General features: G+C 34.4%; 1 protein-coding gene across 1 annotated transcript in view; it reads right to left on the bottom strand.

Moving 5' to 3' along the window:
• Positions 1 to 700: 700 nt before the first annotated feature.
• The window catches only part of RAB21 (RAB21, member RAS oncogene family), a 34,918-nt gene continuing 21,380 nt past the window's right edge, over positions 701 to 14,238 (bottom strand). The window contains exons 5-7 of the mRNA XM_031000960.3: positions 8,327 to 8,381; positions 7,754 to 7,842; positions 701 to 4,865 (exon numbers count right to left, since the gene is read on the bottom strand). Coding sequence (XP_030856820.1) covers positions 4,723 to 4,865; positions 7,754 to 7,842; positions 8,327 to 8,381 — 287 coding nt within the window. The 3' untranslated portion in view covers positions 701 to 4,722. The remainder of the gene's footprint in view (positions 4,866 to 7,753; positions 7,843 to 8,326; positions 8,382 to 14,238) is intronic.

Below are 14,238 nucleotides of genomic sequence, written 5' to 3'. Positions count from 1 at the left end.
TATTTCTATATGTAAACATATAGATATATTAATACATAACAAAAAGATATTTGAGGAGTATATACTAGAGACCAATAGTTACTACCATTTGGGAGCACTACCAAAGGGCACTTTGACAATATATGTTTTTTATTCTTTTCCTAGAACATTTTCTTACATAATTAAATAAAAAATGAGGAACTTTCATATTTCTAGGAAGTACTACATACAATGATTTCCTTAAAATAGCTTGCTACTAAAGCTAGAGTTTAGCAGATACCACTTCTTTCTACTTTTCAACATTATACTTTATCCTTGCTATCCCTCACCATTCTCTCATTGATCTACACACGTTCAAATGTAAAGAAATCACTTTAGCTTTTTCTTAAAATACTTGATAGTGAAGAGATGATACAGTTGCCAGAAAGTATCAAAATCAAGACTGAGAACTGGTATAGTGGGAATAAAGGCCATTGAAGTAGGCAACTCCACCTCCTCTTGACTTGTGCCTTTAATATGATGCATTTGAAAATATGTGCAGACTTCTAAAGAAAGATGCTTTAAGAATAAGAGACCTAACTGGGTATGCTGTGTAACATTAACTCATCATGTTTACTCATATATCTACTGAAGAGAAAATGTTGCAGTAGAAAGGTTAACACGCCAAAGCAGTTTTCCAGAAAAGCAAAAATGTATAAATCCTAGATAGCACAAGAACTGCTAAAGGTCTATCAATTAAGTGGTATTTATTTAGAAGAGAAGCATTTCTGCTTGAAATTGAAAACTCTTAGGAGTATTTCTAAATTTTTTCCAATACATAACACTATTAAAATATTACAACTAGGAAAATTTTGCTCAAAATTGCAACTGTTTTCTTGAAAAGGTAAAGGCCATCAGACATATGTGTAGCACGAATTTTGGTCCAGAACACCAAATATATTACTCTGTTATAGTTGATTACAGATAACAGAACAGCAACATACTAAAATCAATGCATATTATGAAATCAAGTAGATGCGGTTCAATGAATCCCAGCTTTTAACTATTAAAGCCTAGGTAATGCATTTTATAATTTAGAGAAGAGTACTTAGGGATCTACTCAGTTTGTATCTTTAGACATTACTGTGAGGCTCCTGCGGGTCACTACTACTATCTATATCCTTTTCCAGAAAATATCAGCATCTTAAATGGTCACAAATTATGTATTCCCTCTTTGTCACACTGAATCTACAGAGAAAACTGAACTCTACAGTGGCAAACAAGTCAAAAGATGAATTCTAAAATTTAAAGGCACAGATCAAACTACTTTTAGAGATAACGTAACGGGTAATTATAAGAGTAAACTATACTATCTGAATATGTAAGATCAACTATCTAGAATCCTGGTAGCACTTATAATACAGAAAATTGCAAATTACATAATTAAAGAAATGAACAGTATCACAATCCATTTTTAAAATGTTCTTAATATTTGGCATAATGCGTAGTTTGCCTTAATTAGAAACTCTTTGATAAAAGTAATGTACTTTTCAAAGTGATTTAAAAAACTGTCAGGTTGTAGTTTTTTATTTACTTGACTTCCATTCTATTCCTCCCTATGCTCTTTCCCTATTTTTCCAATTTTATCTTTCACTACTAAAAACCTAAAAGTGAAGTACTACTCTTCTTCTTCACTTTAACGTCAAATATAAAGTACTCCACTAATAACATATGGCTACTATTAAAAAAAAAAAAAGATTTCAATGCAGTAACAGCCATAGCTTTAGGGTATTCTTAGGCAACACCCCAGACAAAACAAATCCGAACACTTATATTTCATACAATAACATAATGCTTTTTTCTTTTCACATTACTGCTTACCCCAAAAGCATGGCAATATACATTTTCAAAAACAATCTTTCCCTGTAATTACAATGAAAAACAAGAAGCAGAATACCCATCATCATTACAGAAACAATGATTGTATACTTTTAACATAATATTTAGGTATTTTTAATCACTATCTTAAACCAATTTTTAATTATATAAGTTAACCGTATATGCTTACTGGTTGAAAAAATACTGGCACAACCTACCTACTGCTTTTAATACACAACGTGGTAACTTGTGTCTTCCGCCTAATAGCACAATTATCAGAAAAAGAATGCAAAAGGTATATTAGAGAAATGAAGAAAGCATCAGAAAAATTTCCTCAGCCTTGGTTTATCATCTCTTTGTCTTTCCTTTGTATATATACTGAAGTTGACTGGTCCTCTTTCATTACTCTATTCCTACCCAAAGACCTTTTGGGTTTTAAAGTGACAGCAGCCATATCATGTTGTCTATTGTTGCTATTGAATTAGCCTGAATTACAGGCCCCCACTAAAAAGGATAAAGAAATACGTGAGGTTAAGAAAGATAACACAGAAACCAAAGGAGAGAAAAGAAAAAAAAAATACGAAGAATAGTTATGACCCACCAATAATTATCTGGCAATTCTGGAGTAGAGGTTCCTATCTGGCTGTTTCATTAAAGTAGGATGAAAAGCTGAAGTGTAGCTCTCCAATTATCAGGCTTTAGAACGTTTTTTAAAATAAAGCTCAATTTCATCTCTAACTAGTTTTTGTGTCTTTTACGAGATGGAGGTCTCAGTGTTACCTAGGCTGGATTTGAAATCCTGGCCTCAAGTGATCCTCCTGCCTCACTCTCCCAAGTAGCTGGCCCTACAAATGCATGCCTCTGTGCCCAGCTACTCTAGTTTTTAAAACATATTTCACTGTAATGAGAAAAGCTTATTTCCTATCTACTTCTACAACAGTAAGAATGGAAAAGCTTTCTTCACTCTCTGAAAGAGCCAGGAGGTCAAAAACAAAGTACCGTGTGATACCCATGATTCTTGCTACCTTCCCCAACCCCCACATAAATACTAACTTCACAGGAAACCAAGAGACTACAGAGTGCAATTACCCCATAAAAGAAGACAATTTTAGCTTATCTCCCTGACTCTTCCCACCCCAACTTCCTCAAAAACACATAACAGAAAAGTCTGTGTTGAGTTTAGCAAGGACAATAATTAAAGAAGGTAAAGTGAAGGCTCACAGAATGCCTCCCAGTTTAAGTTAAAATTCCAACATCATAACATCAGGGTGTCAATTCATTCAACTTTTAACCCATTTGAGAAGGTTTAAGTTATTAACTTAAAAATATGGCAGTATTTCTTTTGTAACTATAATCTCTTTATAGCCTCTTAATTGCTCATGCTAATAGCTTTATTACATACTACTGCTTCTTATAAGAAGTAAATCCAGGGGCCATTCCATTTTATCTTAGACATAATATTTACTAGTTTTCCAAGCACGACAGAAATGAAAAAATATATATATTAGAACAAGAACAATTTATGTTAATCTCTACAATCTGTGTTCCTTCTGTGAGCAGTGCCTGATTCTACTAAAATTAACACATTTAAGTTCAGTCTTATGCTTAAGAAAAAAAAATCTAATGAGGGACTAATTTATAAAGTATACACAAATATAATTCTTTAATAAATCTTTCCAGTGTTCACTATATCTGCATTACATGTAATGTTTCCATCCACAGAAACTCCGGATAGTTCTTGTAAAATGAAACAGAACGTTCTGTGTTCATCTCTGGCAAGCAATGAACAAATAGAACTTGCTCACAAAGGATCTAAAAGTGCTGCCTCAGGAACATAAACTACGTGCTATATGAATGAGTCTTGGTTAACTGGCTACTATTTGGGATCTCTTCCTCTGCTCATACCACTGAACCCATCTCTTATAAAGCCTATGAGAAAACTAAAGCTATTGCAGAAGTGAAATTCAACATGAGCCACCCAAATTCTTCTAAGGTAACCATTCTAAAGCAAAATCAGCAGAAGTCATCTCTTCTATAATAACAAACAAAAAACCCAAAAGGCAAATGCTACTGCTCAATCATCAGATGAACTCACAGAGGCAAAAATATGTGACAACAGCAATAATTCAAGTAAAGTATGTATGAAAATTTAAACACGCCATGTTCAAGTTAAGACAGAAGTGAAGGGGAGCTATGATCTTTATATTAGTCAAAAAAGCTTAGGCATAATCACCAAATGTTAATTCACTTTACAGTCATCAATGAGACTATTGTATATATTTTTGCACCTTGCGCTTGTAAAAGCAGATAAAATATTTAATATGTAATTTACAATGTATTTTACCAGCTCAGCATACAGGATGTATACAGATTATATCAAAGTAGTAGACAGTTACGGGCCTGTGCAAACCCTGCAAAAATAGTACTTCAGATATCTGCTAATTAAAAACAAAAACAGAAACAAAAACAGTTTGCTGTTTAGAAGTGATACAATTTAAACTACCACAAAATACAAAGGGCTGCAAAAATGTAACCATTCCAACAACATATATAAGTTATTAAATAAAGATTTGATTTGAAAGAATATAAATGAAGCCTTTAAGTAGGTCTTTTCTACATGCATATTATTCCTCATTAAAGAAAAAATACGTAAAAAGGCCATTGGTAATTGCTTTGTTAAGATTTGTAGAAAATGCCAATTCTCTGGTCACAAACTCCACTAAGTTTAGCACTTAAGGTCTCTGCAGTGTTATAAACGTAATTTAAAATACTGTTAATTCTATAATTCCATTGGTAAAATAATGTGACTTGGAATATGGCAGTCTTCATGTTGAGGGCAATGATCCACAGTTTTGTTCTGTCTTTTAATTTCTTAGGCGTGAACAGTTATCCAGAAGAACAGCACCCTCCACCACTGGTCTGGGCTTGAGGTTCATCATCAATAATCTGTACACCTCGCCTTGCAGTTCCCGGCTGACTAGAGCCATTGCCTTTTGCTCTCTCATCCACTTGTGCTGTTTCTATCATCCCTAAGACAGAGAGAAAGCAAACATTATTAGGACCACAATCTTTGTGTTTTCTCTTTCTAAAATTTCAGTATAACACTATGATAGCTATTTCTGACTTTCGACCAACAAAGAAACTAAACATAATGAACATTGGGTCAGCTCGCTAAAACAGCTTCACCTGCATGTTTTAAAAAACTAGTGTCAAAAACTAGTATCAAGTAGTAAGCTTATTTATCCAGTGGTATAATGGCCACAGTGACATCAATAAAGAAAAAAATTTTTTTGCTCTGAACAATTGCCTGCGTACAAGTATAATCCTTAAGATTTTCCAAACACACTTAGAAATATGTCAAAGAAGTTCAAATTATTCCAAGTAATATTTAGGGGGCAGGATTTATTCTTCAACTAGAAATGTAATACTTTTAAGTAAATGATTCTTTTTATTTTTAGTTTTGAGAGACAGGGTCTCGCTTTGATACCCAGGCTGGATGTGCAGTGGTGTGATCATCACTTACTGCAGCCCCTAACTCCTGGGCTCAATTGATCCTCCTGCCTCAGTCTCCTGAGTAGCTGGAATTACAGGTATGCAACATCATGCCTGGCTGAGTTTTTTTTTTTTTTTTTTGCTAGAGATGGGGGTCTCACTATGTTGCCCAGGCTGGTCTCAAACTCCTGGGCTCAAGCGATCCTATGGCCTTGGCCTCATAAAGCACTGGGTTTATAGGTGTGAGCCACTGTCCCTGACCACAGCGATATTTGAAGAATAATGGAGTTTAAGATGAGGGAACTTCGAAGAACACAGCGGAAAGACTCACACCACCTGATTGCAAGAACTAGTATAAAGCTATACTAATCAAAACAGTGAGACAATGATAGGAGAAATAGATCAGTGGAACAAAAAAAACACAGTCCAGAAATAGACCCCGTAGATACGGTCTCTTGATTTTTGACATGGTTGCCAAGGTTATTAAATGAAGAAAGAATATTTTCAAGAAACAGTAGTATTAATAGAACTGGACATCTACTGCAAAAAAAAAAAAAATCAACCTTAACCCATACCTTAACATCTTACGCAAAAAACAACAAAAAATGAATTATACACTTAAATGTAAGACATGAAACAAAATTTCCAGAAGAAAACACAGCAGAAAAATCTTCATAGGAGAAAATTTTTGTGACTTTGGCTTACACAAAGAGTTCTCATGTAAGACATAAAACATGAATCATAAAAGAAAAATAGATAAACTGGACCTCACTGAAACTTAAAACTGCACTTTAAGAGACACAGGTAAGAAAAATGGGAATACACAACACAGACTGAGAGAAAGTATTTACAAAACACGTATTTGACAAGATGAAGGAGGAAAAGAGGGTGTCCTTAAAATACAAAAGGGCTCTTAAATTACAGACTGCTCTTGATTAATGGTTTACAATTTGAGGTATGTGGGACAATCCAACAAGATGAAATAAGAAAACATTATAAATTCTATATCTACTTATTTTTAACTTTTCAAAATTTCTATTTTTTAGGTAGGTTTTAAAATGTACATAATATATTAGTACTTGTACATGTTATGTAATTTCTAAATAAACATGTGGAGCATGCAAAAATTGTTTTGAAGATGTGATATTTATAACATTTGTAAGCCACTGACTTAGTGCATTGTTATTTAAAAGCATTATCAGAAGGAAGGAAGGGAAGGAGGGAGGGAGGGAGGTAAGCAAGGAGGATATCCTGAGGACTAGCATCACCACCACTTGGGTGCTTATAGAAACAAGGACCTCAATCTATCCCACACCTGTTAAATCAAAATATGCATTTAATAAGATCCTCAAGTTGTTATGTACAGCATTGGCTCTTATATTTTAGTGTGCATTGGAATCATATGAAGCATTTGTTAAAACACAGATTCTGGGCACCATCCCTAGAAATTCTGATTCGGCAGGCTTGGAGAGCCCAAGAATTTGCATTTCTGACATATTTTCAAGTGATATTGGTGCTGCTGATCGGGGACATCACTTAGATAATCAATATTTTAGAAGAATTATGAATGACTTGAGGGTTTTATAAAACTAATTTATTCCAAAATGTGTGTGTGTACACACACACACACACATACATATCAATATTCTTTTCTAGAGAGAAAAACCATGATTTCATCAAATTCTCAAAAGAGTCTAAAGTCCATAAACTCAGATATGCATTTTATTGGTAATATAAGAAATGATTTTCAGAGTATATATAAATTTATTTTCCTTTTTCTTTAAAACTATAAACTTTTTAATATGGAAAATTTCAAACATAAAGTAGAAAATACAGCATAATGAAAATCCATCACCCAATTTCATGTATAACCCTAAGCATCCCTACCATTATTTTGAGTCAAATCTCAGACCCATAACTTTATTCCTAAATTATTTTAACGTGTCTTTAAAAGATAAGAACTCCTTTTATAAAGCATAACCACAATACCATAATCACACCTAAAAAATTAATAGTATCTTAATATCATCAAATATCTTGTTTCACAAACACTCTTTTTCACTAATTTGACAAATCGGTGTCCAAATAAGGTCCATTCATTGCAACAGGTTGTTACAGGTCTTAAATCTGTTTTAATATGTAAATTCCCCTTCCACTTTTAATACTTATGCATATATTATAATATACATTTAGCCCATACCATACTTATGATTTCATAACCATTAATTACTGCTTGAAACAGGGTTAAAGTAGGTATTTAAGCATTAAAAAAAATAGTTACAGCACTTCAGAAATATTACCAATAGTCAATAATTTAAAAAGAACCAACTCTTTGAAAAGTAACACTGGTGTAAAATACATACTATTTTTTAAAAAATAAAAACCAAAAACCATTTCTAAACAAACTAAATCTGAATATACCTACTTTTACAAAGGTCAAGAAAGAGTTCCTCAATTCCTTTGTTCTGTTTGGCTGAAGTATGATAATGTTTTGCTCCCACAGATTCTGCATACCTTAAAAAAAAGTAACATCGGTGATTGATGTAAAATATTATTCATGATTTTGTCTTAACTGCTTTTTTATAGTAACAGTTTTAGTGACATATTAATTTACTCAAGTTTAGTGAAATTAAGTTTATATAGCTATTTAAATTCTCTATACATTAAACCAAATTTTAAATAACACAAATATAACAAGCCTCGAAATTTTTATAGATTAATTTGGGACTCAAATACTTCAAAAGTTTTTGTGGCTTACTGCCTATTTGATCATGATAGTTTTGTTTTATATCACTCATATTTTTCACTGAAGTCAAAAAGGGAAGTAAGGGCTTTATTGCCACAAGCCCAGAAATTACCATGTAAACATGCTTCACTGAATCCAACACCTCAATCCATGCTAAGAGATTTGAGTAATACCTAAATGGTAAAGCAAAATGTATAAAGAGGAAGATTTCTACTAGGGAGTGATGGGGAATGGGAGGGTCACAGTACTTACGACTCTGCTTCTTGAATGGAAACATGTCTCTCCTTTTCCAAGTCTATTTTATTACCTATTTTGAAAAAAGTAAATATTTATCTTTATACTGATTTATTTTCATAACAAAATTAAGCCAATTCTAAATATAAAATTGCCATTTTAATTACCGGCAAAAATAATGCAAATCCCCACCAGACTTCTAAATGTCTTGAAATTATAAAGTTAAGCCTTGTGATCTGAGGGTTCATCATGCCTCATCCTCCTTCAAATGACTCAATTCATACCTTTCCTCAATCTGCAGCCTCTGACAAAGGAAACAACTTTTCCAAAGAGACAGGCACTCTTTTTTGATTTGGGGGGATACCAGAGACCTAGAGATAAACCTATGATTCTTAGGCAAGTGTAAATGATCAAAAGTAAGAGCAATATTTTCTACAGTTCCCGTTAACTTAGTGCCGGTCAATAATCAAGTATGGCTATCTTAGTGTTTACTAAAATACATTAAGCTAGCCTCTTGGATCCTACAAGTATTTTGGTTTCCTGGATGATATAAACCAGTTAAAGTAAAAATTAAAGTGTACAGATTTTTAAGTACTCCACAATCATAAGGGGGAAAACTGTATTCTCTTTTTTTTTTTTTTTTGACGGAGTCTCGCTCTGTCACCCAGGCTGGAGTGCAGTGGCGCCATCTCGGCTCACTGCAAGCTCCGCCTCCCGGGTTCACGCCATTCTCCTGCCCCAGCCTCCTGAGTAGCTGGGACTACAGGTGCCCGCCACCACGCCCGGCTAATTTTTTGTATTTTCAGTAGAGACGGGGTTTCACTGTGTTAGCCAGGATGGTCTCGAACTCCTGACCTCGTAATCCGCCTGCCTCGGCCTCCCAAAGTGCTAGGATTACAGGCTTGAGCCACCGCGCCGGGCCAGAAAAACTGTATTCTTTGTTTAAAAAACAATTTTAGTGAGTTATTAAAACTTAATATATGTATATCATGCAGATTTAAATTATAAGGTTAGCTCTCCTTAAACAACAGAACCAAGCTGGGATTATACTTTTAAAAAAAGCCACCAGAACAAAAATGAAGAAACTGCAAAATACTGATTCCTTGAACTTAAGATGAGTTGGCTGGACACCCAGAGTGCTAAAGGTAATAAAAACAGTAGATAACGATAAGGAAAAATACCCTACGGAAGGACACTTCAAACAAACATTTTTATTCTTCTATTATGGCTTTTAGGGAGAAAAGAGAAATCTTATAAATAAGGTTACTTTTTTTCTTGGAACCATATAGATTCTAGGAGACAATTTCAGATAAATTTCAGATAAGGCATTGAAATAAGCACCCAATAAAAGATAAAATGTTTAGCACTGAGGTGGACAAGTCCAAAGGTTCTATATACTGAGGACCTTGAATAATCTGAGAACCTAGTTGCTGGCAACTGCAAGAAACTATCTGCCACCATAGCCTAAGAATCAGAGAGAGGGAAGCAGACAACACTAAAGCTCAGTGGATACCAACAAATTCAGAACAAACTCTTCCTTCTTTGAACAGCTATCTACCACAGCAAGAAGTTTCATATTAGTTCTAACTTCCTACATTATATTTGTCATTGGAAATTTTAATTAGCTAAATATGACAATGTCTGACAGTAACCAGAGGAAAAACCGTAGTGTTATTCTGTAAAGAATGCAAAAAGCACCACCTGGTGGCCAGTGGCTCCAACAAACAGGAAAAAGATTCTGCCTCACAAAGGCAAAATAAGATAGTCTCCTACTAAAAGTAGCAATATTAATTTTGCTTCAATTACCTAAAACCCTATGGAATTTTTTTCTAGGTATTTAATGGCTCATGTTCCAAATTCCATCAATATCATCAATACCTATAAAAAAGAGTGAAGAGAGGAAAAGCAGGCAATCACCTTACTGCCTCAAATGAACATTTAGGAGAAATAATTCAGACACTGCTTTATTATTTAATAATATTTTAAATGACTAATTTTAATAAATCAGGCCATTAATAAATAGCTATCTTAATAACCTATTATTTTAAACTTAAAATATTTTAAATCTAAATAACATTATTTCTTTGAATAATCAGTGTTCACAATGGATTGACAGCACAGAATACATTGCAGAAACCTGACCGGCTAGTGACTGACCTCTTTCCAAAGCTCAAAAACCCTTTTAGTTTCTATATTTTTTCAAAAGCAAGACAGCTAACGAGTAAGGCTTTGAGACTCATATCTGCTTCAATACTACTGTGCAGCTACATACGGAACTTTCTGATAGGCTTAAAACACCTGAAAACAAGGATGGTAACCAAAGCAAGCACCTACTTAAAAGTATAGTACTATAAAGAATTAAAAACATAAACAAATAGGCTGAGACTACTGGAAAGGGAGGGAAAAAGCTACCCTCTAAGTTAAGCAGACCTTCCTTTAAAATACATATTTGAATTAAGAACATAGAAGGGGCATGTCCACTGCTAAGGGCAAATGGCCTAATGATATAGAACTAGAATCATATTATGCTTAGACTGAATGGTTGTGGGGCACAGTGGAAAGCAGCTTTCAGAAAGCTTTTAAATGTGATAAAACTTGTTTTTAAGTCCTTGCTTACTCCATAACTGTAATTTTTTTTTTGTTTTACCTTTTTTTGAGACAGGGTCTTGCTCTGTCACTCAGGTTGGAATGCAGTGGCGTTAACACGGCTCTCTGCAGCCTCCACCTCCTGGGCTCAAGCGATTCTCCTGCCTCAGCCCCCTGAGTAGCTGGGACTACAGGCACACGCCACCGCATCTGGCTAATTTTTGTATTTTTTTGTAGAGATGGGGTTTTGCCATGTTGCTAGGCTGGTCTCAAACTCCTGGACTCAAGCAGTCTGCCCACCTTGGTCTCCCAAAATGCTCGAATTAAAGGTGAGAGTCACCACGCCTGGCCATAAATGTAATATTTTGGACAAATTAGTTAACCTCTGTTAGTCTCACTGTACGCATGTGTCGCTAACAAACCTTGCAGGGTTGATGTGAAAATAAGATATATGTAAAAGGCCTAGCATATACTATATGCTCAATAAGGAACAGTTATTAATATTAATGACATTCATCACAGTGAATGATCAAATGGAAAGTCAATATTGTTGTAAGACAATTAAAGTCCATGATAGGTAATACAAACTTACTCCTGACCTCAAATGATCCGCCTGCTTCAGCCTCCCAAAGTGCTGGGATTACAGGGGTGAGCCACCACGCCTTGCAGGTAACACACTCTACCATCATCCTACTGGCTTCATCTAGCTAACTTAAGTTTATCCAACACTTGGTCTAGGAAATTTTCCCTTATCTCCCCCTTGCACCCCAAATCTAGTTTGTTTGCTTTTGTGCTCTCATAGCACTCCATTCTGCATTTCCCTTCCATAGCATTTATTATAACATATAATAGTAGCTTGTTTTCCTCTCTTTTTCCACACAAGAGACTCTGGGAGGACAAGAACCGTATCTATTTTGTTTACTTATTCACTACACTATTCCCAAAGCCTGGCACATAGTAAGCAATGAAGTGTTTATTAAGGATATGGGCTTGAAGTGGCAGGCAGATCTGAGTTAAAATCCCAGGTCTACTTCTAACAAACTATGTGACTTTGGGAAGTTTCAAGGTCTCTAAGCACATTTTTTCATCTGTAAAATGAAATGGTCTTCCCCTCAGCACTGTCAGGAGGCTTAAATGAAGTAAAAAATGTGTAGTTCTTAAAACAGTGCCTGGCACTCAATAAATGGTGACTACGATTAATAATAAATATTTGTTCAAGAAACACACAAATATTAAGGACAGACTAGATGCAGAATACTATCAACCACAGCCAAGGGTGCCTGTCAGTGGATTAATGACAACCTAGAGGAAAAAATCTCTGCTATTGAAACATGTGGTTCTCTATTACTGGTTAGCACATGGATATCAGGGACTTAGATAAGGATCTAGGAGGTTAAGTATTCAATTTACACATGAAAATGCTAGTAGACTGTATATCAAACATAAAGATTCAAAAACATGACAAACTGAAATTTCTACTTAGCTTTAAATAGTTACACGAAAACAAGCTGGGAAACATCTGGCTGAATAGCAATACTTATAAAAAAGGACTTGAGATTTTAGATAACTATAACCTATGTAAAAGAGACTAGTTGACATGTCTGCTAAAAAATTTAAGCAATCTCAGGCAATCCTGATAGAAGGCCAGTGTGAGGAGAGAGACAGGGTCTATAAGAACATACTAGCTCAACAACATTTGGATTATATGGTTTATTTCCAAGTGTGGGAGACATACTGACACAATAAAATAAACCTAGGAGAGAAAATGATCAGGATGATCAGAATGTCTGGAAGGTAGGCCACATAAAAAAACAGCTGATCTAGAGAATTTAAGACTTAAAGTGAGCTGTTTAAGTAGTCTTCAAATGCTTGAAAGGTTATCTTATGTAAAGAGAAAAGAATGAATTCTTGTCAAATGTTTACCTCTATGCCAAGTATTTTTCAAATCATTATATAATCTTCATCATAACCCTGAGCAGTAGTATTATTATTTCAAAGTTACTAATAAAACAGAAGAGAGAATAAACACTGAACTACTACAACAGAGAATAAAAATCAAGAAGTGGGAAAAACAACGCAAATGTCCATCAATAGCAAAACGGATAAACTGTGGAGTATTCATAGATTAAAGTATTAGACAGCAATCAGAATAAAATGAACAACTATATACAACATAGAGGAATCGTAGGCACATAATGTAAAGTCAAAAAAGCCAGACCCAAAAAGAGTTAATATTATATGATTCCATTTATATAAAATTCAAAACAAAACTAATTCATGCAGTAAAAAGGATAGTGACGGGGGTGGGGAATGGTGAGGGGAAAACAACTGTGAGTGTTGGAATGAAAAAGCAACACAACTCAGGGTCCTTAGGTACTGCTTACACCGTGCAATTTTCATTTTGTGAAAATTATGTTATTGAAGATTTGTACACTTTTCTGTACATATAATGAAAAACTCACTTTAAAAATCAGCTAAGTGAAGGATACAGGGAGTATGATTTCAGCTAAATGTGAAGAAAAATTCGTTTATTGTGCTGTGTCAGAAAAAATAAGTTGTTCTCCAACACCAGCGTGTATGTACACTAAATCAGAATTAACAGCACACAGTGCCTGGTACAAAGAAGCCACTCAGAAATACTTGTAGAAGGAAGAAAGGTGGGGTTAAAAGAGGGAATTCTTAGTCCCATCCATAGAGATTTTGATTTAGTGTATCTGTAACGAGGCCCAAAATACTTTTTTTTTTTAATCCTTTAAGTTACCCTAATAAGTTTGGGAAAAGTAGTAAATAAGCTCTCAGAATTCTTTTTCTTTTGTTTTAAACGGGAGACTGGAGTTTTATTATTACTCAAATCAGTCCCTAAGTTCTCAGAATTCTCCCAACTCTGAATTCCAAGTAAAATTCCATGTCACACTTGTCAACAGAAGAAAGTGAGAGCTTTCTATACTTCACACTAATAATTAATAAACATTATATAATATTAAATGGGATATTTGACCCTACCTGAGGCAATAGGCTACCAGATCCAATATTCCTAAAACGTCTTATAATATGAACATTACAAATATACACTATATAAACATTTTTAAAGAAACCAATTAACTATCTGGCAACCACTCTCTCTGATGCTCCAGTGAAAGTATCTTCCCTGAGGTTCAATTTAATGTTATGCCTTCAACTTTTAGAGAGGGGCAACATAAAAGGTACTTCATTGAACATTAAAAAAAAACAAACACACTTTAAACTATTCATGAGCTTATTTAACTTAGATGATTTTTTAAATGTTACTTTGTGACCTTGGTCAAGTAACAAGCTCTTGGGGTTTCCTTGACTTTATGTATATG

This window comes from Gorilla gorilla, chromosome 10 (assembly GCF_029281585.2).
Source record: "Gorilla gorilla gorilla isolate KB3781 chromosome 10, NHGRI_mGorGor1-v2.1_pri, whole genome shotgun sequence".
NCBI classification, from domain to species: domain Eukaryota; kingdom Metazoa; phylum Chordata; class Mammalia; order Primates; family Hominidae; genus Gorilla; species Gorilla gorilla.
This window is presented reverse-complemented; position numbering and strand designations above follow the sequence as displayed.